At 41.2% G+C, this 25983-nt stretch overlaps 1 protein-coding gene across 2 annotated transcripts in view; it reads left to right on the top strand.

Annotated features, from left to right (window-relative positions):
- DCC (DCC netrin 1 receptor) overlaps nucleotides 1-25983 on the top strand; it is a 995961-nt gene that overhangs the window by 686848 nt on the left and 283130 nt on the right. For both annotated transcript variants that reach the window (XM_024580416.3, XM_045188039.2), the window contains exons 8-9: nucleotides 2561-2717; nucleotides 17527-17681. In XM_024580416.3, the coding sequence (XP_024436184.2) occupies nucleotides 2561-2717; nucleotides 17527-17681 (312 nt within the window). The remainder of the gene's footprint in view (nucleotides 1-2560; nucleotides 2718-17526; nucleotides 17682-25983) is intronic.

The following is a 25983-nucleotide window of genomic DNA, read 5'->3' on the forward strand; positions in this document are numbered from 1 at the left end:
GTCAGGTTGAATCTTATTTTAGAATAAGATTCTTTATTACTTGATTGATTTTTAGACATGCTTTCTATATTGTAGATATCAACTAGTGTCTGTTAGATCCATATTTTGCAATTATTTATACTTTGGGCCAGTCTTGCCAAAGGAAAAGCAGCTTAGTCAAGAGGAAAGTGGGAGTTAAGTGAATGACGTGGGCTTCTCAAAGAGTGGGAGCCGCCCATGCCCAGGCCCCAGAACACTGCACATGGCTCAGCACACGGAGAGCCTGCTAAACAGCCAGGAGCATCCATGAACACTGCCGAGCACAGTGGACTCATCTGCTGGGCACCGCTCTCCTCTGTGCCCCGAAGAAGGGCTGACATGGATAGGGACTCGATGAATAGAGCCAATGAATGCTGCTTACTGTGGGCACCTGCCAGCCTCTGCCCAAAGGTGGTATTTTTGTGCCAGTAGGAACCCACGAGGCTATAATGCAGGAAAATTAACACCCTTGGAGTCACCCTCAATTAATGTGGAGGAGGATGGTAGGTCCACACCCCAACTCGCTTCTCTCAGGGATGGGTCACGCAGACTTGTGCTGCTCTGGCTCCCAGAGCCCCAGTGGGATTCCCTTCGGTTTCCCATAGTGAGAACCGCCAGATAGCTCACTTTTCTAGCCTGTACTCCCTGCTGTCTCACTTCCTCACCCCCCACTGGTGTTTCCTGAGGTCACTTTCCAAATTATGCACTTGCACGTAAATCCCCTTCTAAGGCCCTCTTTGTGGAGGAAGCCAAACAAAGAAAAGGGATAAACAGGAGCCGGGCCAGTGGGTAGTTGGAGAGGCTTGGAGTTTCCCCGAGGGAAAGAGAAGACAGGAAGGACAATAAACAGTAGAGTGACGTGACCAGATGTGTCTTTTACAAGGTGACTCTGATGCTGTATAGAGAATCCACACGAGGGAGGAGAGTGGAAGGGGACGCAGGGGAGCTGGAGGAGATGGTGGCAGTACTGGTGAGAGAGAATAATGGTGTTGATGTAAGTGTGACAGCAGAGATAAATCGGAGTTGATTTACCATGTGTCGGGAGGGAGAATCCTAGAAGGGGTGCGTGAGAGAGAGAGTTAGGGTTTCTGGACTGGACAGTTCAGAGGACAGTGAGACACAACTGAGTTAAGCAGCTCTGCAGGAGAAGCAGGTTGGGTGGGGGCAGGGAGAGGATAAATTCACTTCCGTGTGCTAGTTTGGGTTGTCCACGATGCACACAAGGAAAGGTGTCTGTCCAAAAAGATGCTTAATGTCACCCATATTTGGGAAAGAGAGGCCACTTCTCCAGGTGTCCGTCTTTCACCCTCCCCTCACCACTATGCCATGAAAGATTAACTGAAGTATTGCCAGTCTTCCCTGTATTTCAAATACTGTGTTGATCAAGAAAGCAAGGGAAATTTTACCTATAAAGAAGTCGGCTGAGAACCTATACAGCCAGAAAAAACTATGAAAGCTTTCTGCAGTTCTTTAAAGCCTCTTTCTCCGCACAACTGATATGCATTGTACGTTGATAATGTTTCTAGAATCATTGGGAACTGAGATAGCCCCCTAGCCCCAGATGGATTTTCTAGCTAACAGGAGTTCGGTTCACAGCAGCTAGCCCATTGAGAGTGTGGTTGCAAGGAAGGAGATTGCCTTTTAGAACTGGGAAAAAAATGGCTTACAAAAGCCAGTTTGAAGATAAGATGTAGGCAAATGGGTTCTTGTGATTTGGGGCCAGAAATCACCTGTCAAGATGAAGTACATGTTCCCTGGACTTGGGGATCTGAACTCATAAGAAGAAAACAGAGCTATTTAGTAAATATGAACTATGAATTACATACACATTTAATAGAAAAGTTCTATTATAGATTAGAACTACCCAAAATGTTTGAAAAAACAGTTTTCCAATTGTGGATGATTGAGTTATTCCTATGAATAACAGCTGTTAAATTTGGCTATAAATTTAGTGATACTCTACCTGCATGGTACAATTGCATATCTTTATGTCTTCTAGAATTTTTTTCTGTTGTTTCCCTTGCTAGCAGGTAGTCCATGAGAACTGTTTCTACTTTTTGTTAGCTTTCATCATTATTCCTTGGCTTCTTTAAATGTTCTGTGGTCTCAGAAAATACTTAAGAGAGCTCCTTCAAATTATATTGACAACAGTGTAAAAAGACTCTGAGTGGAATAAGGTGTTGTAACAACTACTTTGTTACCTGAGGCATTTGTCAATACATGTAAGTTCATGGTTATGTTTCCCTGTTTCATGCTTAAATAGGACATTTCTTCTTATTGTCATCAATTTCATGAGCAATAGAAACTGGAAAATAGGCGGTAGATCTATGCTATCAATTAGCCCCCCTTTTATAAGTCCCGTGGAGTCCTATTATACCTTTGAGTCCATATACAGTTTCTCTGCTTTCCCTTGTCTTTCTTCCTTCCTTTAGCATCTATGTGAATGGACCCTTCTGTTTGCTGATGGGTCCGCCTTGCTTCCCCGCCCATTGCCCACCCATGGCACCAGCACCTCTGACAGCCTCCTCTCCTTCCTCCTCAGCTATCCCAAGCTCCAGCATCCTTCCTTCTGCTCCCAGAGATGTGGTCCCCGTCTTGGTTTCCAGTCGGTTCATTCGTCTCAGCTGGCGCCCACCCGCGGAAGCAAAAGGGAACATTCAAACCTTCACGGTGTTTTTCTCCAGAGAAGGTGACAACAGGTAGGCGCTACCAGTAAGACTCAGGCCAGTACTCCAACTCTTCACAGGTACAATATGGGATCCTGGTAGTGGGAGGTCGTGGGCAGGGACGTCGGAGACGGTGTGGAGTCTACTCTGTGTCACCCACTCATTACTAAATGGATGTTGTATGTCTCCTTTCCCTGTGTGGTTTTTTAAAGCAGCATTGTTTATAAAATCAAATTAGGTCATTTATAGAATACTTTCTTTAAAAGAGACAAGCACGTGAAAATCTGCTATTAGTGTTATTTTCTTAATTTTCAAAGTGATAAAGAGAGAACAGCCACAGGCTGCAGGTTGGTGGAACAGTGTGTGGAAGAGCCCCCGGCTAGGGTGCAGTCTCAGCTCTGGCACTGACATCACGAGGCCCCAGGGCAGTTTCCTGAGAGCACACAATGTCATCATGGCTTCTCCGAGCCCCACTTTGCTTTCTAAGCCAGAGGGAATAATAATACTACGCTTGCAGACCTTTGTTAGGGTTAAATTAGGTTGCATTTATAAGTCATACACCAGTGTTTAGTAGCTGATAGAAGTTGTAATATCTATTGTTATTGACTAGGCAAGGGGGAGATGTATGTGTCTGGTTTCAAGACTGCAATCTACTGTTGTTTTCTTCCTCTCAATATCTTCCCCTTAAAATCTTTCATGATTTTAAGACTTAAAGGGCTTATTTATAAGGCAAGACAGAGATTAGATAAGTTCCAATCTCTTTTATAAGAATGAACTGTATATCTCCTGCTATTTCTTTAAAGTTACTGAACTTACCGACTCTGTGTTCCATATGTGATCATTCTAATATCTGAGCCTTTGTGAGTCTGGCTCTGTGATTTGTTCCTGCTGACTCTTCTTCCTGGTGGCTTATTCCCTCCCGTGTCTGGATGAGCCTGGACTGTTAACTCCAGTCGTAGAAGTTCATCTGAGGGGATTTCTGAGGCCAAAGTTTCACGTACAACCTCCTGAGAGGATTTGCTTTACCAAAGGAGACCACATTAAGCAAAAGTTTTGTTAAGGATAATCTGGCCCATACAAGTCTCGTGCTAACACTTATTGGTTATCAGAAAGTCCAATAAGTATAATAAGATTTGTTTTTCTGCCATTTTTAACATATCAACTCAAATGAGTTGACTTTTTTTTTTCCTGTTCCAGCTAAACTAAGGCTGAGACTGGCGTGTGCATTCATTCACCAGCTCTCTCATGAGGAACTAGTTTCATTGTCTAGTTCATTCACTGAGGCTTGCTCTTTCAGGGTATTGGCGAGGCAAGATGCTCTCTTTGGAGCTTGTACCCTACTTTATCTGCAAGTTTTGTTTCCTATTCTTTTCTCCTGTTGGTTTCTACAAACCCTAGCTGTAGACTTCTATAAATGGGTAAATTCTCTCAGACAGACACCAGCTTCCACAGGGTCTGTTTTCTCTCTATGACAATTCCCTTACTTTGCTGCTAGCATATTCATGGATAATTTTTAGTGAGAGATTTTTAATAATTTACCCAATATTTTAGGTGTGCTATGACAGCAGAATTTTTTTACAGCATGTCTAGTGTGCCACATTGTTTGAAATGGAATTCAGTAGTATTTGTCAAATGCCCATGAGGTTGGTATATCATTATAGGTTATTATTTATCAACATTTGAACATGTATATTTGAATATAAGCACATTCAGTGTTTGGAAAATTTTATTTAAGATTAAAGCAAAGCCACTATGTAAACATTTCACCTAGAAGGAATCAGAAAGATAAGATGCTCTCTTAGTGGATCTTTCCATTTTGTTCCTTAGGCATTCTGTGAGTTTCTGTCCTCCTCCTGGCCCTTTGGAATTTTTATAATGCCAATCAAAGGTATTCAAAGAGATCAGGATGTGAAAGCCACTTTGCTTTGGAGAAACCCTGTATTGCCAAATTCCTAGATCCTGTAGAGAAGAACACTTATTTACAAATGTACTGGACTTGCCTCTCACACAGGGAGAGAATCTCTTCATTAAGTTCTTCCATAGATGAGGGTTTGTGTAATGCAGCTAAGATCTTCATAAAGTGTCTGCCCACTGGCTTGGCTGAGTTCTGAGCTCCACATCTTTACTTCCGCATTAAACCTCCTCTTACGTATAACCAGTCTAAAGTAGACATCCACTAGGAGGCAGGGGCTTCTGGGATGTGGCAGCTGCTTCCTTCATTTTGAATAAGGACTCAATTCACCTTCTGTAAAGTATAACAGCCAAAGGAAATGTAACCTGTTTTATGTATCTACACATGGGGACCAATTTTGGGGTGGTAGTGGCATGGGAGAAGTGGAGAGGGAGGGGGGAAGAAAGGGTGAGAGGCAGAGAAAAACCGCAAGTGCCCCGCTGGGCCCTGCTGGGCCCCAGGGCCCTGGTGGCCCCCAGGGTTGAACTCCCTCTGGCCATCATCTCTCACTCTCCGGAGAAGAATGGACTAGACGGCTCCTGAAGTGCTAACAAACAGACAGCATGTGGGGAGAAGCTGGAATTCAAGTGTGAGGCCTCTGGTCTCTCCAGTGTATGAGGGCTATAATAAGCACATCATGATCTTCAGGAACCCCTCGGGATGTGAAAGGGACAATAATGGTTGGGGGGCCAGAGTGGTATTTAGTTCAAAATGCTATGGTATGAAAGTTTCATAGAATAGTACGGCTTCTCTCATGCTATGTCTAAAACGGTTTTCCTTTCTACTTCACAGATATCGTTAAAGGATATTTTTAAAAATTTTTGATTTCTTTTACAATTTGACCTGACTTTAATGAGAAAGGAAAGAAATATGCATACATAAATAGCCTATGTTCCCTAAGCTGGTTCATTTCCATGAAGAAGCAGGAATTTGTTTTAGTCTTATCTCTGCAAATACTGAACTCTCTGACCTACTGATAAGCCTCATAAGTTCTTTGGATCTCAGTGTGTACAGTTGCGAAAACTGGAGGTAATAATTCTTGCCCAGTTATCCTAATGTATCTGCAAGGATTTCCTGGGGGCACCTTGAATTCAGCTTGCCCCAAATCATACTCACTGTCTCCTCCTTAAATATGTTTTTCCTCCTTTGTTTCGTTTTATGTTAGTTCCTCCCATTCTGTTGACTTAGCAAAAGAAGCGAACAAACCAATCAAGTCCGATTTTACTCCTCCCTGTCTCTCAGCACCGCCATCCGCCACCAAGCCCTGTCGGGTCTGCCTGGGCCGCAGCTGAGTCATGCCCCCTTTATTCTGTTTTCTTCGTCATGCTCACCTGATCTCTGACAATGGGTTTTCACCTTCGAATCCATCCTCCTCTTTGTCTCCAGTTATCTTTTGAAATGCAGTTTGGATAACTTACTCCACTGCTGCAAAAGGTGAATATTCTTAAATTTATAATGATTAAAATATGCCACTTAAGTCCAGATGGATGGATTTGGAAATGGAACTACTATTTATCAAGTGTTGATTTTTGTGTTTTTTATTATGTAAAAATCAAGCATAACATTTGTGCTGCTATAATTGACAAGGAGAAGAGCAGTTCTAGCTCTCAGGATTGCTATGAGAATTAATTGAAAAATTCAAGGAAAGCATCTGGGTCAGTCAGTCATTGCATGTAGGCAGGATGGAGGGGCTCAGGGCTCCGAATAGAGTGAGCTCAAATGACATGGGGAGACGGCTGACAATAAGGCCCAAAGTGGGGCAAGTAATCATAATAATAGGTTGCTATTTTTTGTATGAGCCATTTATTTTTATAACTGCTCACTGTTTCCTACTTATAAAGCCATTCTATCATTATCTATTGAAATCTTTCTTACCTTCCAAGCCCAAGGGTCAGTCCACCTTATCCCATTGGCTAGTCATTTCCCTGGACATACCATGGCTCTCAACAACACCAATCACTGCGGCTTCTCCACGATCACTGTTTAAACGCCATACTTTCATGGCACCTTCTAGACACTTAATTTCTTATCTTCTATGTAGGACGCTGATTACAACAAACCTTTGATTCCACAGAGACCTACAATTCATTGATTCTACAGCATTTTCGTTGTTTGTCATCCTTCACCTTTTCCTTCACTTGTTAAACAGCTAAAATCCCTTGGCCAATCCTTATAAACAAGCACCAACGTTCTGCTTACTACACTCTCATCTCATGTTAATTTCTTGGCAGCAACCAACTCAACTAAATGTAACTTTCTACCTGCTCTTTACCTGTACTCTTTCATGTTTTCTAGAAAGCTCTCCACTAGAGTGAACATATGCCCCATGTTTCTGAGCTATGATACTCATTTTGCTCACGTAGGTTTATTTAGCTCCTTACACCATAGCTTTCTAAAAGGTAGTGGATTGAACATTTGCCTCAGATTAGCAATCACTTTGTCAGGAAAATTACTCTAGCTGAAATCCTCATTAATCTGTCTGACTGGTTAATGGCGTCAATAAAGCAAGTCCCATAGAAAACATTTTTTATTCGGTCACTTGGGTGCTTTTATTCCATCTATCAGAGAGCAGCATAAATTCTAGAACCTGAAAGACAGGACTCAGACAGAATTGCTTCAGAGATATCCACCCATCCCCTCGTCGTACCTAAAAATCATTGGAATTGAAGGGGATCGTCGAATCATAGTCCAACTTCCTTCTATTTAGAGACCGTTGCTCGGGGGAGGGTTCAGTCACATGCCTAAGCCCACAGAGTCAGCATGAGTAATGAGAGCAGGCATTTATTGAGCACATACTATGCCAGACACCAGATCAGCATCTTACACACTTTATCTTATCGAATCCTCACAACAAAACATTGTCCACAAGAACAGGTATACACCTCTGGGATGCAGCTAGTAAGTGGTAGAACCAGGACTTACTGCAGGCCTGGCTCCGAAGCAGGTGTTCTCGACACTATGGAAGCTTCCTCCTAACGGAATAACCTGGTGAAGGACTATGATTTCTTGATTATTTTTAGAATTATGGCATGGATTTCTTCTATAGGCTTATTTGTGTTTCAATGGCTAAGTTGATTTGCATCATTTATTTACCATATAAAAGTTACAGTAGCAAACTTTGTAATGTATGTATAGAGCATCATCCCCTTTAGTAATCTAAAGGCGCTTAAGGAGTGTGATCCAGTGTAGCCAAAAGGTTCAGGCTATGTGGCTATGGGATTGAAGTGCATGGGTTACAATCCTGGCTCAACATTATATACTAGCTGTGTGGCCTTGGGCCAATTACTGGTGGCTTGCTCTCCTCACTTGGAATTATAATAATACCCAACATGTAAGGTTGTGATGAGTATTAAATGAAGTTAAGAAAAAGTGCCTAAAACACATGACCGTTGCCTGGTAGCAGAAAAAGCACCCAATTCTTGTTAGCTAGGGCTCTGTGCCAGTCATTGTGTAGGCTGGAAATGAAAGTCAATGAAATACAGATACCCACCGAGTCATAATTAGAAAGGACGTTATCACTTTCACAAACAGCCTGTTTGACCCTCAGATAAAGCAGGAATGACGATCTTCCTATCACAGACGAGCATGCGTGGCTCTGTTCAGAAAGTCTACCGAGTGCTGCCCAAAGAGCTACGTAACTAGTAACTATTAAAAGCAGGATTTAAATGCAAGGTTTCTAGCCCAGTGATCTCACTGTACCACACAAAGCGAAAGATATTTCCTGAAAGAGGCACATATATAGTACTGCAGGAGTTCAGATGAGAGAAGTAAAAACGCTTTTCATGAGCACCATTCAATTTAATCCTCACAGTGAGCCTGTGAGGTAGGCTGATAAGTGACTGGTATCTTCATTTTGCAAATGAAGCAGGGAAGAGTCTGAGAGAGCCCCTGACTTGCCCAAGGTCCCGACATGCTTATTTTGTGGCAGAACAAAGACTGGACTAGGTCTCTTCCAATTTGCAGCACTGTACGCTTTACATTGCTCTGTGCCGCCTCAGAAAACCTCGGCTCACTGCTTAGGATTAGAGAGCTGCTTTTCATGACTGATATGGAGGATTCATCTTAGAATTTACTGTGCATTAGGCTTTCAACATCGTGTTTACATATTATTCCCCTGCTCTTCAGAGTGGAGGTCTGTGCAGCTGATGAAGCTTATTATCCATGAAGAGAGTGTGCTATGTGGGAAAAAGAGCAAGAACCAGAATCCGAAGCACTACATTCTGACCCTGGCTTACCTCTTGGCAGGGTTAGCGTGCCTCTGCTTCTCAGTGAAATGTAAAACCTTCTCCTTGCACCTCACAATGTTCTTAGATCACTGAATGAGAGAAGAGTAATTTAATCCTTCCAACGGATTTAATAGATATTTTGAAACATGCCCCTATAAATGCCATATATAAATGGATGACTGTTTATTCACTATGAGTGGACTGTGTCTAGCACTGTGACTGAAGTGACAGAGAGGCCAACAGTGTCTTTGGAAGCACTTCAGTAGTGTTGGGAGGGCCATTCTACTGATGGACGTTTATAACTACACTTCAAGTTAAGAGCGCTAAAGGAAAGGGACAGGCGTCTGCAAGGGAAGATCAGAAACGTGCATGGGGTCGTGCTGTAACCAGATTTATGTTTGGAAAACACGAGGGTAGCTGCAGAGTGGAAATTGGTCAGAGGTAGCTGGGATGAGTTAGGAAGCTGTTTATAGGCCGCTGCGGAAGTCTAGGCAAGAGAGGGTACTGCGCTCGAGTAATATAGCAGCAGAGGTGGGGCAGTAGTGGCAGGTTCTAGAGATATTTAGGAAGCAACATTGACAGGACCAGGTGATGGATTGGACATTAATGGTGAGAGAAGGGAGGTTTTCAAAGATGGTTTCTGGGTCTCTGGCATATTTAAGTGGTAGATGGTGGGACAATTTGCTGAGTGAGATAAAGATGCTGGAAAAGATCCAGATTTGGGGATAAAGAGCCTAAATTCTGTTTCAGACATGATAGTTTGATGTATCTTTACAATATTCAAGTGAGAATGTCCAACAGGACCTTGAAAATAGGAAACCGGAGTTCAGAGGAGAAGTTCAGGCCAGATATATAGATCAGGAATTTGTCAGCATACACACCATAACTGCAGGATGAGAGGGCCCCCCTGGCCCCTCAAAAAGTCAGAACTAGAACAGGACCCAGAGCTGAGCTGTATTTATTATGGGGGCATTGGCTGAAACTAAAAAAAAAACCAAACGTACTTTTAAACAAAAACTTGCTTTCATGAAAGAGCTTTTCATTTGTTGGTGTAATATGTTATTTGTTATGTAAGTAGTCTCTCAGATGTTTACTAGATGCTCACACAGAGATGATATTAAAGAACACGGAATTTAAAAGCCTGTTTCTCAGACTGTGCTAAGAAAAAAAAACAGAACTTTTAACCAAAGTGCAGAGGAAATACCTCTGACCAAGAGGACGCTCCCCACTCCCCACTGTGCTTTGTCTGGTGCTGAGTCACCTCTGAGCCTACCTTCTCTCCAAGGGAGCACTGGCTGCAAAGCCACTGCTACCTGGGCTACTAAGAAGTGTGGCATTTGGGTGGTTGCCACTTAGCTTGCTGCTGTCACTTTGAACCTTATTCCTTATTCCAGTGATTTTTGACCAGTGTGCCTCAAGGATTTTTAAAACGTGCCATATCCGACTATTTAGTCAGGGGCACTGGCCTCTTCTCTCAGATTGTCAAGTAAAAAATGACAACAGCCAACACAACAATAGCTGTCCTGTGTGAATGAGTCAAAATTACAATTATTTTTTGTCAGATCAGCAAAAAATAAACTATATTTTTTGATGTGCCACAGAATTTTAGTAATGAGTTTATGTGTGCCACGAGATGCCCTATTCTAGCATATACTACGTTTCAGTTTTGAAATCTTCTCATCATTTCACCATTGTTTATCTCAGTAAATAAATAAAAATGAATATAGAGTGAATAAGGATATGTTAAAAATATTTCCATTAAAAATAGCATAGCTCCTTCCTTACAAAGGAACATTAACCTAACTCTGGTCTCTCGGAGCAGCTATCAGGTGTTTGATACACCGAGACCGCACTTGTCGCTCACCTCGCAGCTGTTTACCTAATAAGTACACTAGAGACATGGTGTGACAACTAATCCACTAAAAAACAGCATCATGCTTAGTCTTTCATCTCTGTTTACTTCCGAAATATACATACAAAAGTGTTAAATTCAGCCAAAAAACAAAACAAACAAAAAACACACACTGGTGATTTTCTATTCCCAATTAAGTGTGTTCGATCAGAAAGACTTTGAGTGGGTCCCACTCTCAGTTTTCACATCCTGTAAATGAGACACAGGAGGGCGAAGTGGCATGCCAAAAGTCACCCGACTAAGTTGGGGTGGAAACTGGACAGAATCAAGCTCTGTGAGCATTTGTGAGTCATGCTGTGTGGTGATACTATTCAATTATTCTATTAAACTTTTCTCATTTATGTATGCATTCTTTTAACAAATTGTGAATACCAGCAACATAGTGATTCTTTGTGCTCAGTGGGTATATATGCTGAATGTCAATAAAATATAACTGGAGCCCTGACCGGTATGGCTCAGTGCATTGGGAATTGTCCCAGAAAGCTTAAGGTCTCTGGTTTGATTCCTGGTCAGGACACATGCCTGGGTTGCAGGTCAGATCCCCAGTTGGGGACATGTGAGAGGCAACCACACATTGATGTTTCTCTCCCTCTCTTTCTCTCTCCCTTCCCCTCTTTATAAAATTAAATAAATAAATAAAACCTTTAAAAAGTAAAATATGAATGGAATATGGCTTCTCTTGCAAAATAATTAGCAATTGCGTCAAAGACACAGATGCGTTACTAACACGATGAGATATGTTCTACAGTAGATGCATAAATCAGGAGCAGCAAAAGCGCAACAGAGAGAGCACTTAATGCTGCTGAAATCAGAGGATGTAATGATAGGACCTCACAACCAGGCGATGTCATTTGAATTGGATTGGAAGAATGAACAAACTTTTGCCAAATCGAAAAGAAATAAATCTGATGAAAGACACAACAACGAGAGACAGAGGAGCACGGAAGGGGTGCGGTGTTTTGAGGCATGGTGACTCGTTCCGGACGAGTGTGGAAGGTTTAGCCCACATGCTGAAGGTCTTTGGAACATGTCCCAAGGAGCTGAGATTGTATTAACTAGAGAATGACAGCGGCTCAAGGTTTGGGGCATGGAGTTGACAGTCTGTGTATGTTAGAAGAGAATATCTGTCAACAGAAGATAGAAGGAATGGGGAAAACCAATGACAAAGAACTAGGGAAGGCTGTTATTACAATGCAGTGCGTCGTAGGTACAAGCCAGATCCGGGTACCCGTGCAAGCACAGAGACTGCTGCCTGACCAGAGTTCAGTCTCGGAGCAACTGATGCAAGTTTACTTTGCACGCCACCGTGTCCCACTTCGTGACTTGAAATGAACAGGACTATGGACTGAGCTCAGAAGATCAGCAGCACAGTTGTTACTGGGTCGATGTGGGTGCTTTTAGATCATAGCAGTTATTTTTTAAGAAACCTCAACCATGTAGCCCCAAACCCTCGTCACCAGAATTCACAGGAAGGAAATGCTTGTGAATGAACTCTTCTTGGTCCTGATATAAAGGTCCAAGTAGGCAAGCTGCCCACAGCTTTTTTCAGTTAGCAGGAGGAGACAACCCTGTATACTCAGACTTCATGTGGATTTTCAGTGATCGAATTTGATGTGAGTGGATTCTAGAAAGCTCTGGTGACTTACTCCCTTTACTTCAGTCAATTTATCTTGAACTTGCCTGAACCCCTCACTACTAAATCGGAGTCGGGGGAAAGAGGAGAGTAATGGAGTTTTGTCTGACAGTGTCTGCCACCAGAAACTGTGACTCTGAGCTCGGCGGATTGGAAAGGTCATTATGTCTTGAGAGCCATGGGAGTGAACTTCACAGACTGGCAGCCAGCCTGGGCTCCTGCTGTGTGACCAGGAGTAGTCGGTGCTGTGACAGTGACACTCAGAACACCCCAATGTATAACTGCGCCAGCTCCTAACATCTGTGTTCTCTGTTCTCAGAACCTCGTGTGCTCACCTGCCAGTTACAGAGAAGCGTGGACTGGAGCAAGCAGACAGAAAATCCTAATAATGAACTGCTTAAATGTGGATACTATGGAGAGTTTAACTAGTTTAGGGGGCTGGCATTGTTCTGTGGTGGCATTAGAGAAACGCAGAGTAACAGACTGCCTTTCCAACTCAGACTGGTCTTACTTGCTGGGAAATGACTTGCAATGTTTAGTTGCTACGAAAGGGGTGATCAAAGGCCTCTTTCTAAGCTTTTGCTCTTGTAACTGGACAAATCTGTGAAGTGCGATGTGGCAGGAAGTGCCATTTCCCCAGAATGCATATGAATCATATTAGCAGTTTGCTGTCCTTCCAGTAGGACCCGAGGAAGCATCAGAGCAGCCTGGGGACACACCCAGACACCAGCACGGACGTCATACACGCCAGGGCTGTCCGGCTGTGGGTGGGTGGCACCCAGAGTCCCTACTCCTTCTCAGTTGATGGTAATAAGACCTCTACCTTTAAAAAATATTACTATTGTCTTTAATGGAACCTGTTTAGTACCTCTAGGGATGACCACTGTTTTTTTTATTTAACTTATCTCTGCAAGCAGAATTTACCTGACAGAACAAAAATTAGAAAACAAAATTGGGGGCAGGCCCATAGTTTAATTAAATCTGTTTATTTTCCTTTTTATGATTGTATCTCATTAATTTCTTTCCTCATATTCCTACATCTGGACACTTTGTGGAAAAGTTCTGTTCTTGGACTCACAAGCACTCATTTTTTTCTGACGTTGTGATGGTATTTGAGAGTAAAACTAAAAGTGACAGCCCTAACTATCATATATAGAAGACTCTATATTAAGTACCAGGCACAATGCCTACTGCTTTATATGGTTTGCAATTAATTCTTACAATTATGGCACTAATTAGCATTCAAGGAATCAGGGGCTCAGATAAATTAATGAGAAAGCCAAAACAGGCACCCCAGGTTAAGAATCCTAAATGCACTCTACAGCCCAGACAGCATTCTGCTGTGACCCCATGTTGATGTGATAAGCAGATTTCTGAAAAAAGTGACACATGAAAGGAAAATGTTAAAACATTATATAAAACCATGAAGAGCCCACACGGAAGACACGAGTGGCTAGTCTAGAGCAGAACCAGCATGAGAGTAGAAGAGGGGCCACCGAGTGGTCTCTGAAGCCATGTTTGCAAAGAAAGCACCTTGCATTTGCTGAAATTGTATTTTTACAGATCACTAACAAAGAAGCATTTCCTAAAGACTTTTTGTTCTCACTTCATGTAACATTGAGAAACTATCAATTGTCCTTATCGATGAACATAACTTTACCCATGCTTATTATTAATTTGGAATACGTTTTGGAGGCTCATAGAGATTATGGAACCCTAAAACTCCCTTCATTGTAATAAAGTCCAGAAACCCATTTTATATGTGAGTGATATTTTTCATTATATGATTTTGGACATTTTTGCTTGTGCATGCCCAAATTTTCTTGTCTCTTTTTTCCTTTGAAGAATGCCTGTTCAAAGGGTTAGGTCAGCATGTCCTGGAACACAGCTATTTCATCTAAATTATTTAGTAGTTATAAAAATAAAGTCAATTATGAAAGTTGCCTTTCCTTATAGATACTCAAGAAGTTTGGTTTGAAAATCTGACCTTCAATGACAACTATGCTGCTTGAAGGTCTGGAAAGGATAGGAAATGACTCACAACAGAGCACAGAGGAATTCTTCCTCGCAGCTCCTGGTGAATACCCAGCAGGCCTTCTTCCCCTGTAGGGTCCCATGCTTTCTACCCAAAGTGCCCATGATCCAAATAGGCCCCTCCTCTCCCACTATTGTCGCATGATATCAAAACTAGATTTGAGGATTAAGCTCCAGATTTCATTTTTTTTTCTGTGATAGCCATTAACTGTGAGTCCTTTGGGGAGAAATATTTCTCTAAACCTTCTTTTGCAGCTGTAAAATAACAGTAATAAAACCACCCTATCTATTTAAAAGGGCTATATGAGGTAATGTATATAAAATTTCTTCCACTAGAAGAAATCAAATGAAATGCAAAAATCCACAGCCACCAGGCATACAATCTGATCTGAGAGTTTTCTTTTAAAAAGCAACTTACTGTTTTGAATGATCTTAGTCTGGTAAAAGACAGCACTGTGCCCTGTGGCACACGGAAGCGTTTTCTGATGTTTCCTACCCTTACCTACTGTAGGTTTCTATTGCATCCCACCCAGACACCGCCCCAACTACGTCACCATTCATCCTTGCAGCAACTTAACACAGCACTCCTAAAGAAGCGCCGAAACCTTGTGCTGTATCCAGATTCATACAGGGTGTTTTTAAATTGTAGGAAAATATGTGACATCGTGTTTACAGTTTTAATGACTTTTAAGGACAGAGTTCTATGGCATTAAGTGCATTTTCCTTTTTGTGCAACAATTACCACCCTCTACCTCCAGAGCCTTTTCCTCTTCCCCAACAGAAACTTTGTACTCCTCAAATACTACCTTCCCATTACTCCCTCCCCCTAGCCCCTGGTAGTGATCCACAGTGCATATTTTAATTTATCAGCAGTATGGGGTAAAATCATGCTAACTACTATAACAAATAATGGCTCAAAACTATTTCATTCTGCCCTGGCTGGTGTGGCTCAGTGGATTGAGTGCTGGCCTGTGAACCAAAGGGTTTGATTCCCAGTCAGGGCACATGCCTGGGTGCAGGCCAGGTCCCCAGGAGGGGATGCATGAGAGGCAACCACTTATTAGTTTCTCTCCCTCTATTCTAGGGGTGTCAAACTCATTTTCCTGGAGGCCACATCAGCCTCAAGTTTTCCTTCAAAGGGCCGAATGTAATTTTAACTCCTTAATACTTAAGGAGTAGTTAGACTTACACAGTCCTAAAATTATTTCAGCCCTTTGAAGGCAACCATGAGGCTGATGTGGCCCCCAGTGAAAATGAGTTTGACACCCTTGCTCTGTTTCTTCCTCCCTTCCCCTCTCTCTAAACATAAATAAATAAAATCTTTTAAAAAATGCTATTTGATCCCATAAAGTAGAAAAAGGATGTTTTTGATTGAAGACAGTTCTTCTCCAGCTCTTCTCCAGGATTCTTGCAAACTTTGCTCCTCCATCGTGAGCGTGCAGCCTCCCAGGTCACCAGGCTTGTCTGTCTCAAGGGTGCAGCTGGGGGAAGAGAACATAGAGGAAACCATACAAGCAGGGCAAAAAGGAGGGTTACAGTTGTGAGTATGCAGCATGCAAAATTTATTTATATTTTTAAAAATGTTGATTGATTGATACGAGAGACAGAGAGAGGAAGCTGGGGGAGAGAGAGAGAGAGAAATGTTGATCTGCTGCTCCACCCATCTGTGCACTCATTGGCTGATTCCTCCATTTGCTCTGACCCAGGATCAAACCCGCAACCTTGGAGTATCAGGATGACATTCATTCTGACCAACTGAGCTATCTGGCCAGGGCCACAGAGTTTATTCTTGTATTATTATTTATTAATTATTGTATCGTTCTCCATACGAACAATCGTAAACCTCCTCTTGCCCCCCTGTGTGTGTGGCTTTTCCAGGCCAGGCTTAGTGTCAGCACACACTGCACACAGACTGATTGGTCCGACCCGGTCACAGGGCCTCCTGTAGACTCAGCTCATGAAGGAGAAGAAACGGGTGGCGGGTGAGCCCACCGGTCTCGGCCGCAGCAGTGAAAGTGATGTCAGAGTGAACATATACATTCCCGGAAGTCACCCTCCATCCCCTAAAATGTTGTTTTCATTGCTCTCTTTTTCAGCCTCCTTTGCCCTGACAGGAAAATACAGATTTCACTCTAAATATCCTCCAAACCCAAATAAAACCAAATGGCAAAAATAAAACCCACATATAATTCCACTGAGATGTAAGAGATACTATCTAGAAAAAGAACCTTTAAGGAACTGTAGAGTAGCTTGAACAGACTTCCTTCTTCACCCGTTCAATCAAGTATATGAGGTCAATGAGGGCATAAAGGTTTAAAATCATGTGTGTCCCTAAAGAATAGTGTAGTGGTTTTCCTTTCTTATAGATCAGCATCCCTGTCCATAGGGTTTGTTTTCTCTTCATACGCATTTTACATCCCACCATGGTCAGCAGGTCGATTCATTTGTTTGGAAGCACTGAGGAAGGTTTTAGCTGGGAATCCAATGGACACGGCAGAGGTGACTTGAAGAACAAGGCGAGGGCCTTGCTGCTTCCGTGCACAGGGGGCTGGGGCTACTTCCTTGTACTGACTCTGTCAACAGAACCACAGGAGCTCGCACTCCACAAACATCAACACTTGGCATCTGCCTTTTTCTTTTGTTCAGTGAAAGGAAATGCAGAGATGCATTTGTTGGCAATACTCACAAAGACTGATTTGTAGAATAATTGATAATCGGTCCTTAGCCGGAAGTTTGTGATAGGCATCTTCCTGTCTACATTCCAGATGTTTCTCCTCATTTTCATAGCTCTTTGTCATGAGATTTGAATTGTAAATTTTAAAGTGTCAAAGGAAAGACTTTAGTTTGTGAGTTTCATGGAACTGGCACAAACTCGAACCCCGCAGTAACCCCTCAACCTTTTCTCTGTAGGCCCTGAGTCGATTATGTCCCATAGTAAGTCTCAGAGGTCTGGAATCATGCCCCAGAGTCAACATTAAATGAGGAAGCAAACTTTTTTCCACCTCACTATTCTTGCGCGTTAATTATGATTTTGGCTAAAAGTATTGATGTTGGAATAATCTTTCCCTGCAACTCTGATTTCCCAGGGAACGAGCATTGAATACATCCCAGCCTGGATCCCTTCAGCTTACGGTGGGAAACCTGAAGCCAGAAGCCACGTACACCTTCCGCGTCGTGGCCTACAACGAGTGGGGGCCCGGGGAGAGTTCACAGCCCATCAAGGTGGCCACTCAGCCCGAGTGTGAGTATGAAAGGCCAAAGGCCGCATTTAGGAAGTGTTATTTTTGCCGGCAAGACCCTTGAATGCATTCATAGAAATTTCTTAAGAAAATGGATGGAAGATTCTTGAAGCAGTGTATGTAAAACTTGAGGATTTTAAAGGTAAGATAAGTTCTTAAATACATGGCCTTCCCACTTAGGTCATGTCTTTGTAATGGCAAATTAACAACTCTAAAGGCCCAATGGGCCGTAGAGTGCGCGTTTAATTTCTCAGTGAGTGCTTGACTTGCTCCACCCGCCGGTACTCCTCCTCCTCCTCGGGTTTCAGCCTCCTGCACTGAGTTTTCAGATTGTCCAAGTCTGTCTGCGACAATGTAACATCAGAGGCACAAGGACAATGGCTTAGGACTTCTAAATGCGGGGACTTACTAGAGAACTTAAACATGCCCCCAGTGCCCTCCAGAAGCCTCTGAAAGGGCACCGGGACTCAGGCACGGAAAGAGAAACCTCTGTGGGGCAGCCGCACTGCCCTCTGACTTAGATGGCTGTGTGGGGCTACATGGCCACAGAGTGAAGGCGACTTCTGCCTTTCTAAAGGAACGGCCCGCAGAGTGTACACTTGAAAAACACTTACGCATCTTATAAAATGTTGCTTTCTCCTACACTTCTAATGTCATTTGAAAAGATTGGTTACTGATGAGCAGTTTGTCAGCTTTATTTTATTTACAATTTTAAAAAATTGTTGAAGAGGAGGCAGCCGGGGTGCTCAGGTAGAGATAGCGTCTGGGTGCTGGTCACGTGGCTACACTTGGCAAAGTCCCCATTCTTTCTTCCCCTTGGTGGAGACCACAGAGACAGGGTGATGAACTGTTGGGGGTGCCATGAAGGAAGGGAAATGGGCTAGCGGTACAAGTCTTGGACATATTTGCCTCACAGAAATAAAACCTCAGGTAGCATCTGTACAGGCCCAATAATGTACAGGTTTCAGGCAGACTTTAGAAAATGCGCTTTCCCAGGCAGGACCAGCGAAATAGTTTGCAGGACGCAGACGCCACAGCAGGACATTAAGCCACATTCCATGGGTGGCTCTTCTGAGCTCGGGCCTCACTCGACCTCTCTGCTCCTGTCCCCGCGGAGCTGGTCCCTCTTGCAGATTTCCATTGAGAAGAATGTTTTGTTTTGTGGCTGTTTGGTTTGAAATCACTAGGTAATGTCAATTTCCATTTCACAGTGTCTACATTAACATACTATTTGAGTCATCGGTTTCTTTATTGACTGATTCTTCATAGATTATATGTTTATCTATATATATACATAATCCATCACTTATAAACATTTGTTCTTTTTAATCTATAAAGTTGAATAAAAACAAATTAGGTCAGAAAATATATTTTCAAACATCGTATATGCCATGCCGTATACAGACTGACTAGTTTAAAAACCCATAAAAAACTCTCTAAGGAAAACTCTTGTTCGATTTTCTAATAGTAGAACTTAAACTTAAAAGCATGTTCACTTTCAAAGGCTCCCCAGCTCCTATGGACAGTCCGAGTTCCTCATTTCCTATTCTTAACGGTGTCCCCAGAATTGTGTTAGTATGCTTTTCAGGGCTGACTGGCCATGATTGCACTTCTGATAAAAAATCCTAGGTAGTCAGCTTCACTTTCTAAGACTGGGCAATATTATTTTTTCTTTTGTCAATACCAGTGTTTCTAAATACCCAGTTTGAGAAATCAATCTCCACTGTTCTTTAAAAAACCCATTTTATGCCAACTTTCCAAGACAAAGGACAAGAAAGTATTTTCTATTTTGACACTAATTATAATGTCTTCTTTAGTACACACACACACAAAATGCTTAGGATACAGTATTTTCTGCTGTTTTTAGTATTATTGATTTAAAAAATCAGTCAGTGATTATTTGTATCACACAACATTATAAAGGGAAAAAATGATATAAATCATTGTAAGTGGATTTAATGGACATCTATAACATCCCTAACACTGTTCCATGCTATCTGAGGCACATTATAAAAGGGAAGCAAATGTTATAAAGATGTAGCAGTTACAGGACAACTAAAGGAAACTTGTAAGAGGTTGTCGGCCAGTGGAATCACAGATTAGCTGTGGGCCCATTACCTGTGATGGCTGAGCCATAGCATCTAATGACTTCTTTATGCCTGAAACATATCACACGCACCTCCTCAAATAAGTGTTGTGTTGCAAAGACAGCTGCCTTGGTCCTTTCCGCACCAGGCATTCCTGCGCATTCAGAAAGCAGTGTGGGGACCTGTGCAGAGGACCCCACTGGGTATGGGCCTCCAAGTTAACATAAATGTCGATGAGATACAAAATAGAAACTACGTGCCTGGCTGAGTAAAATACGGGGCTTGTTGGCATTGTTGTCTCATGTAAGGTATCTTTTCTCCAGAAAACAGAAATGGGGGATCCTTCTGCGTTAGAAACATGAAGGAGCCTTGAATTTTTTTCATTAACGGCAGTGATAACGGACTTAGAATGCAAACGTATCTTCAGCCTCTCATAGCAGCCTGGTGTCACTAAATCACCGCTGCCCATACCCCTGTGTGCGGAGTAAGGATTCTTTCCTTTGCAGGCCATTCATTGTTTTCTGCACAGTGACCGGATTCTGTATCATTGACAGTTACCATTGGAAAATTCTTCTCTTACTGGGTACATAGGTAGATGGGAACAATTCAGCCTAAACAGTACGTTCAGAATATCCTTTACATATTCAAAACAGCTAGCCAACTCCCTCAATTCATTTTGATTAAGAGTACTGTGTATCTTGCTTGTTGTCTTATTGCAGACATTAGGATAAATAAATAACGTTATCATGACTGATAGGTACTGCATGTGTATTTTATCTTCTGTTGTTAACACAAAATGCCATTTTGGTGAGTTAAAAACATTTCTGGCATAAGGAACACTTCATCTTCTCCAAGCTTGCTCAGTAATGCACACACTGCTGAGGGAGACAGAACATTCTAGAGATCCAGGGTGTATTTCCTGCTGGCCCTTCCCCTTTCCTCTTCTCCCTTTTTCTTCTTCTCTCTCCCTATCCCTCCTCCTTCCCCAACCTGTCCCCCTCCCCACCTAGAACTTTCTCTCTCCACTTCTTATAAGCTCTTCTTTTTGTATTTTTAGAGGAAATACAAAGGCTGATTTTGTTATTTGTCTAGAATAACAGAACTTAGAGGCAAGGGGGAAGGGGGCACATTTCCATCCTTATTTCTCTCCCTGACAAAATGATCTTATCTATCGAAAATGGCTCTCATCTGGGTGTGCATTTGGTAGCTCCTTTTATCACTGTTTTTCCAAATATGATGTAGTAATTGTACACTAAAATTACATAGCTTTATACAAATTGAATTCAAGATTTCCATATTATTTGAAAATATCAACTCTATTATGAAAGCCATATTCTCAAGGAATAAACACTGATGGAAAATATGTCTGAAATATAAATCAGCCAGCAACTCTTTCCAAAAGTGCATACATTTTATAATAATCATTTAAAGAGATCAACAGCCTAAGATCCAGTTTATGAAATAATCGCCCAGAATAGAACGGCTTGATTTATAGAAAGGTTTGTGTTCCCTGATTATATCTTCCTTGTGCTAAACCCTTGCTCTTTCCCCTGCCTTTATGGAGTACGGTTTCTCCACCGAACTGTCAGCAGGGTTTAAGTCTCTGCCTGCTTAATACTTGTCTAATCTCTTCATACCACATGTGGAGAATTTTTGAATTATTATTAGGGTCCCTTTAAGATGCTGTTACGACAGTTTAATCGGGAATGATAAAAATGGACTGCATACTGGCTGGAGGCATGCGTTAGAATGGGAAGCCTATTTGCTAAGCCACAACCCAATTATCCACAAAACCCTTTTATATTTCAGTTGTAAGTAATATTCTTCGTCCATTATATTCTTTGCACTGAAAAGACGAGTGAAAGCACCCCCCAAGTTGGTGACTTTAGAATACATTAGCTAGAGGAATAGGCACGTTCACCTCTCTCCGCGAGCCTTGGGTTTTGTTTTAAAATTTTGACAGTGATTTACTTGATGGTGGTTATGGAGAGAGCTGAGACGTCTCTGAATATTGTCTCCAAAAATTATTACCTGCAGCTTAGGGCAAGTTTCTTAATGCTTGAGACCTCAGTTTTCTCAACTATAAATTGGAGATATTATTTACTCTTCCTCCTCCCCAGATGTGAAGATGGCATGTGGTGAAAGGGAAGCCCCTAAGTCTTGCATGGCATCTTATAGGCACTGAGTGCAAGTTCCCTACCCCAAACAGGGTCAAACAGAAGCATAATTCCAACTGCCCTGTACTTGCAAACAAAGTGGTGGCTCAGAAGGACAATCACCAAGGTAATTAGGCTAATGTAATACCTTCTTGTCAGTTTGGAACTGGCTTGATTATAAGTTTACATATATATATATATATATATGTATTATATATATATAATTATAAGTTTACATATATATGTATATATATACATATACATATACATATGTATATACACACACACACATACACACACACACACACACATATATGTATATGATCTTCCCAGAAGGTATCCAGCCATGTAATATGAGAAATAGAGAGATTTATTGAAGGAAATTTAAGATGCAAGAAACATTGTACATAGGACAATGACACTTCAGTCCCCTTCAAAGCCGGCACCTTGGGACCTCACACAGTTTGTCCAATTGCTATCAGCTGCCCTGTCGTATTTTCCTGAATCTCATGGACATTCTGAAATCTCTCTCCTTTGAATGGTGATTTTAGTTTTGGGAAAAGCCAGAAATCACAGGGTGCCGAATCTGGGCTGTAGCGGGGCTGAGTCACCTGGGTGATTTGATGTTTCACCAAAAAACTCTGCATGAGACCTGACGCATAAGCAGGCGTGTTGTTGTGATGAAGCTGCCAATCACCAGTTGTCCACGTCTGTGGCATTCTGAGTCATCCAATTAGTTTCCGCAGAGGAATGTTCAAGCTTGATGCAAAATTTGATGCAGATTCATTGCTCTACTCACTCAGTCATTTTGAATGTGACAGCCACACAGTACACACACTCACTCAACAGCATCTACCATCCCCGCTGACTAGTACAGTGAAGTTGTCATTGTTCATGCATGCACATTCCAGTCCACTCTCCTTGCTGCCAGGTTATATCGATGTCATGCAAACCTGTGCTCGTTATGTTAACAATAGATGGACTTTTTCTGGACAGGCTATTTTATATATATATAAATAACTTTTCCCCTAATTATCTTCTCCCTATCATTTAGCAGGCTGTTATAGACTGGCTTGTCTTCTAATTTATTTTACCTAATGTACATCTTTGTATTCCTAACTAAATTTTGAAATCTTATAATCAGGAAACATTCTATCCTATAAAATGTGTCACAGCATTTCCAACCAGCTAAATGAATAGCTGGTTGGTTAGAAGATGCTGGTTGAATCTGATTTGTACTTAATGTGTGGCAGAACTATTAAATATCAGTTGTAGTTATTTCATTGTGATTCTATAAAGTAAGCAAACCAAGTAACATAGTTCTGTCCACATCATTTCTTTTAGCACTTGCGCTGATTTCCAGTTATTAACTGCACTGCATGGTGATTTGAGGGAGTATTTGGGGAGACTGTTGTGGCAAAGTTGACCATGAACCCATCAGCAATGCGCCAGTTGTTTAGTACATGGCTTTAGAGTAATAGTAGAAAGAAATAAAGACAAGCCCAGACATTCCACCTTCTTTGGTAGCATAGAAGGCTGATGCAATTTTAAAAGTTTCTCACTGCACAACATGTTTTCTGGTATTGCAAAAATAAGATGTGAGAAACAGTGCTGGCTCATTCATTCAGGCCCATGAATGAACGAAGGCAATAGAGAGAGAAATAAAAGCTAGTAGTTCAAGTTCCTTGGCGACAGAAGGCTTTAAGGAATCCACTTGGATTTAATGGTCAGTTAGATGAGGTATTATGTCTTTTACAATGGCGTATGTTATTAGAAGGACTAGAGGAAAGCTTGGAAGGATGGGTTGTTTAATCACTGCTAGAAGAGTTCCAAGCAAATGTGAGTATACTTCAATTATTCATTCATTCATTCAAAAATAATTATTTTATGCTAAGTCCTGGACCATCACTGTTTTTTACTGTAACAACAAGCCACATGCGTCTATTTAAAGTTGTGTGCTGAAATAAAATTAAATTTAAAATTTAGTTTTTCAAGCATACTAGAGACAATTCAGCTGTTAAATAGCACTTAAAATTTAAATATATATAAAAAGCTAAAATTGTAGTTCTTCAGTCTTATTAGCCCATTTCAAAAGTTCATATGTGAGTAATGGCTGCCATTTCGGACCACACAGAGAACATTTCCATTAGTGCAGAAAGGCTGATTGGACAGAACTGATCTAGGCGCTGTGCTAGTAAACGAGGGCACGAAGCAGGTCAGACATTCTTCTCACTCTCAAGATCTAGTGGAAACTTTAAATAGAACGCACTTAAAAAAAACATTTAACAGATTAGTCTCTGGGAATGTTGAAATGTTTTTTCATCATTGAAATAATATAAAATATTTATTTTTAAAAGACCGGAGAATCTAGATCTGATCATATTCTCTGGTTAGTTACTTAAAGTTCCTTAAATATTTCTCAAGTTAAAACAAAGTTAAAGCATCTTTCAAAACAAAATTAAAGATCAAGGACAAAGGTTATGTGTTGCTTTGGTTACATAGTGGCACAGCGTAAATTCGATTTCTTCCTAAAAATATTCTATTGTTTTACTGTTATTCTCTTTTATTTTGAGCACAAAACATGATTCAGGCTTCTTCCGGTGGTGGGGCCAGACATCCGGAGAAGCTCTATGCTTGGTGAGAAATATATAGAACAAAAGCAAATACAATCGAAACCTGTGTAACTTCTTTAACTAATGTCACCCCAATAAATTGAATAAAAATAGTTTTTATTTTTTTCAAGTAACTATGTTCACATTTATTTAAAATCACTGTCACTAGTCTTTTTTAAATTTAATCTTCATTATATTTTTTCCATTACTATTTAGTCTTCTTATACCTCTCTCCCCACAGCAGTCACCACACTGTTGTCCATAGAAAATTATTTTAAAAGAAAGAAAAAAAGCAAATTATTTCTCACTGATATTAGGTAGTACTAAGAAAGAGGACATGAAATTGTAATAATTGAAATTTTCGGGAAGTATCCCTAAGTATCCCTAGCCAGGGATAAAGACATACCCTAAGTAGTTTCGGTCTGAGTTTAAATGCCTAGTTTGGTTATGTATCAATTAAAAAAAAAATGAAAGTAGGTTGCTTGCTGAACTAAATTAGAGTAAAAGAGAGCTTGAGCATCTTTAAGGATATGTCATCCTGCTGGGACCGCTGAGTAAAACTACTCCAGAGATAAAACAGCTGAGCTGAGCTTTTCTGTGGGGCTCCTTCAGGTAAATCTTATTTTATAGGAAGCTGGTGAATATGACTAATGCATAGAGACAGAAAGAGAGTAGGGCATTTTGATCACATATGTACTTACACATTCTCTCATCTTGAGAGCCCTTTTTTTATCTATGCAATCCACAAGCATTTATTGAGCACCTACTATGTGTCAAGCCTTCTATCAGTTGCTGGGCTTAGAAAGTATAATAAGATGGGCAGGATAATGTCAAAGAAGCTAGGAGTGAAATGTATGACAAAAATATATCTGGAAGATAAATTGTTCTGAGTCGTACTGTGGGATCATATTTATTTCTTCTTTATTTTAACCTAAAGTTAAGAGTACAAGGTAGTGATTCATAATTTAATGCTTTTGTGTTTTAGTATGAAATATGATAGTGTATTTTAAAAAGTATCACATCAGGAAATTGATAGTTGACCAACCTGATGTAATCCCCAACCAAAAATAAGTAAAGCTCATTTTATTATTTTATTCATTCTTTTAACTACAAGTTATATTCTACCTGCTGCAATGTACAATAAATCTTACCCCCCCACAAAAAAACAATAATGTGACTTTAATTATAGTTCTCTAACTCCAGTGTTCCTTCATTATCATATTAGTTTCATTTTCATTTATTAGTTTTAATAAAAGTTTCATTTCCAATTTGCAGGAATATATCTAGGGGAAAAAACGCTCAGTGTTCCCTGTTCTATGAAAACTCTTTGCTGATGGGCATGTAGGCTGCTTCCGGCACTTGGCTGTTGTAAATTGTACTGCTATGAACATTGGGGTGCACAGGTTCTTTTGAATTTGGTGTTTCAGGGTTCTTAGGGTATAATCCCAG

This window comes from Desmodus rotundus, chromosome 10, assembly GCF_022682495.2.
Source record: "Desmodus rotundus isolate HL8 chromosome 10, HLdesRot8A.1, whole genome shotgun sequence".
Taxonomy (NCBI): Eukaryota; Metazoa; Chordata; class Mammalia; order Chiroptera; family Phyllostomidae; genus Desmodus; species Desmodus rotundus.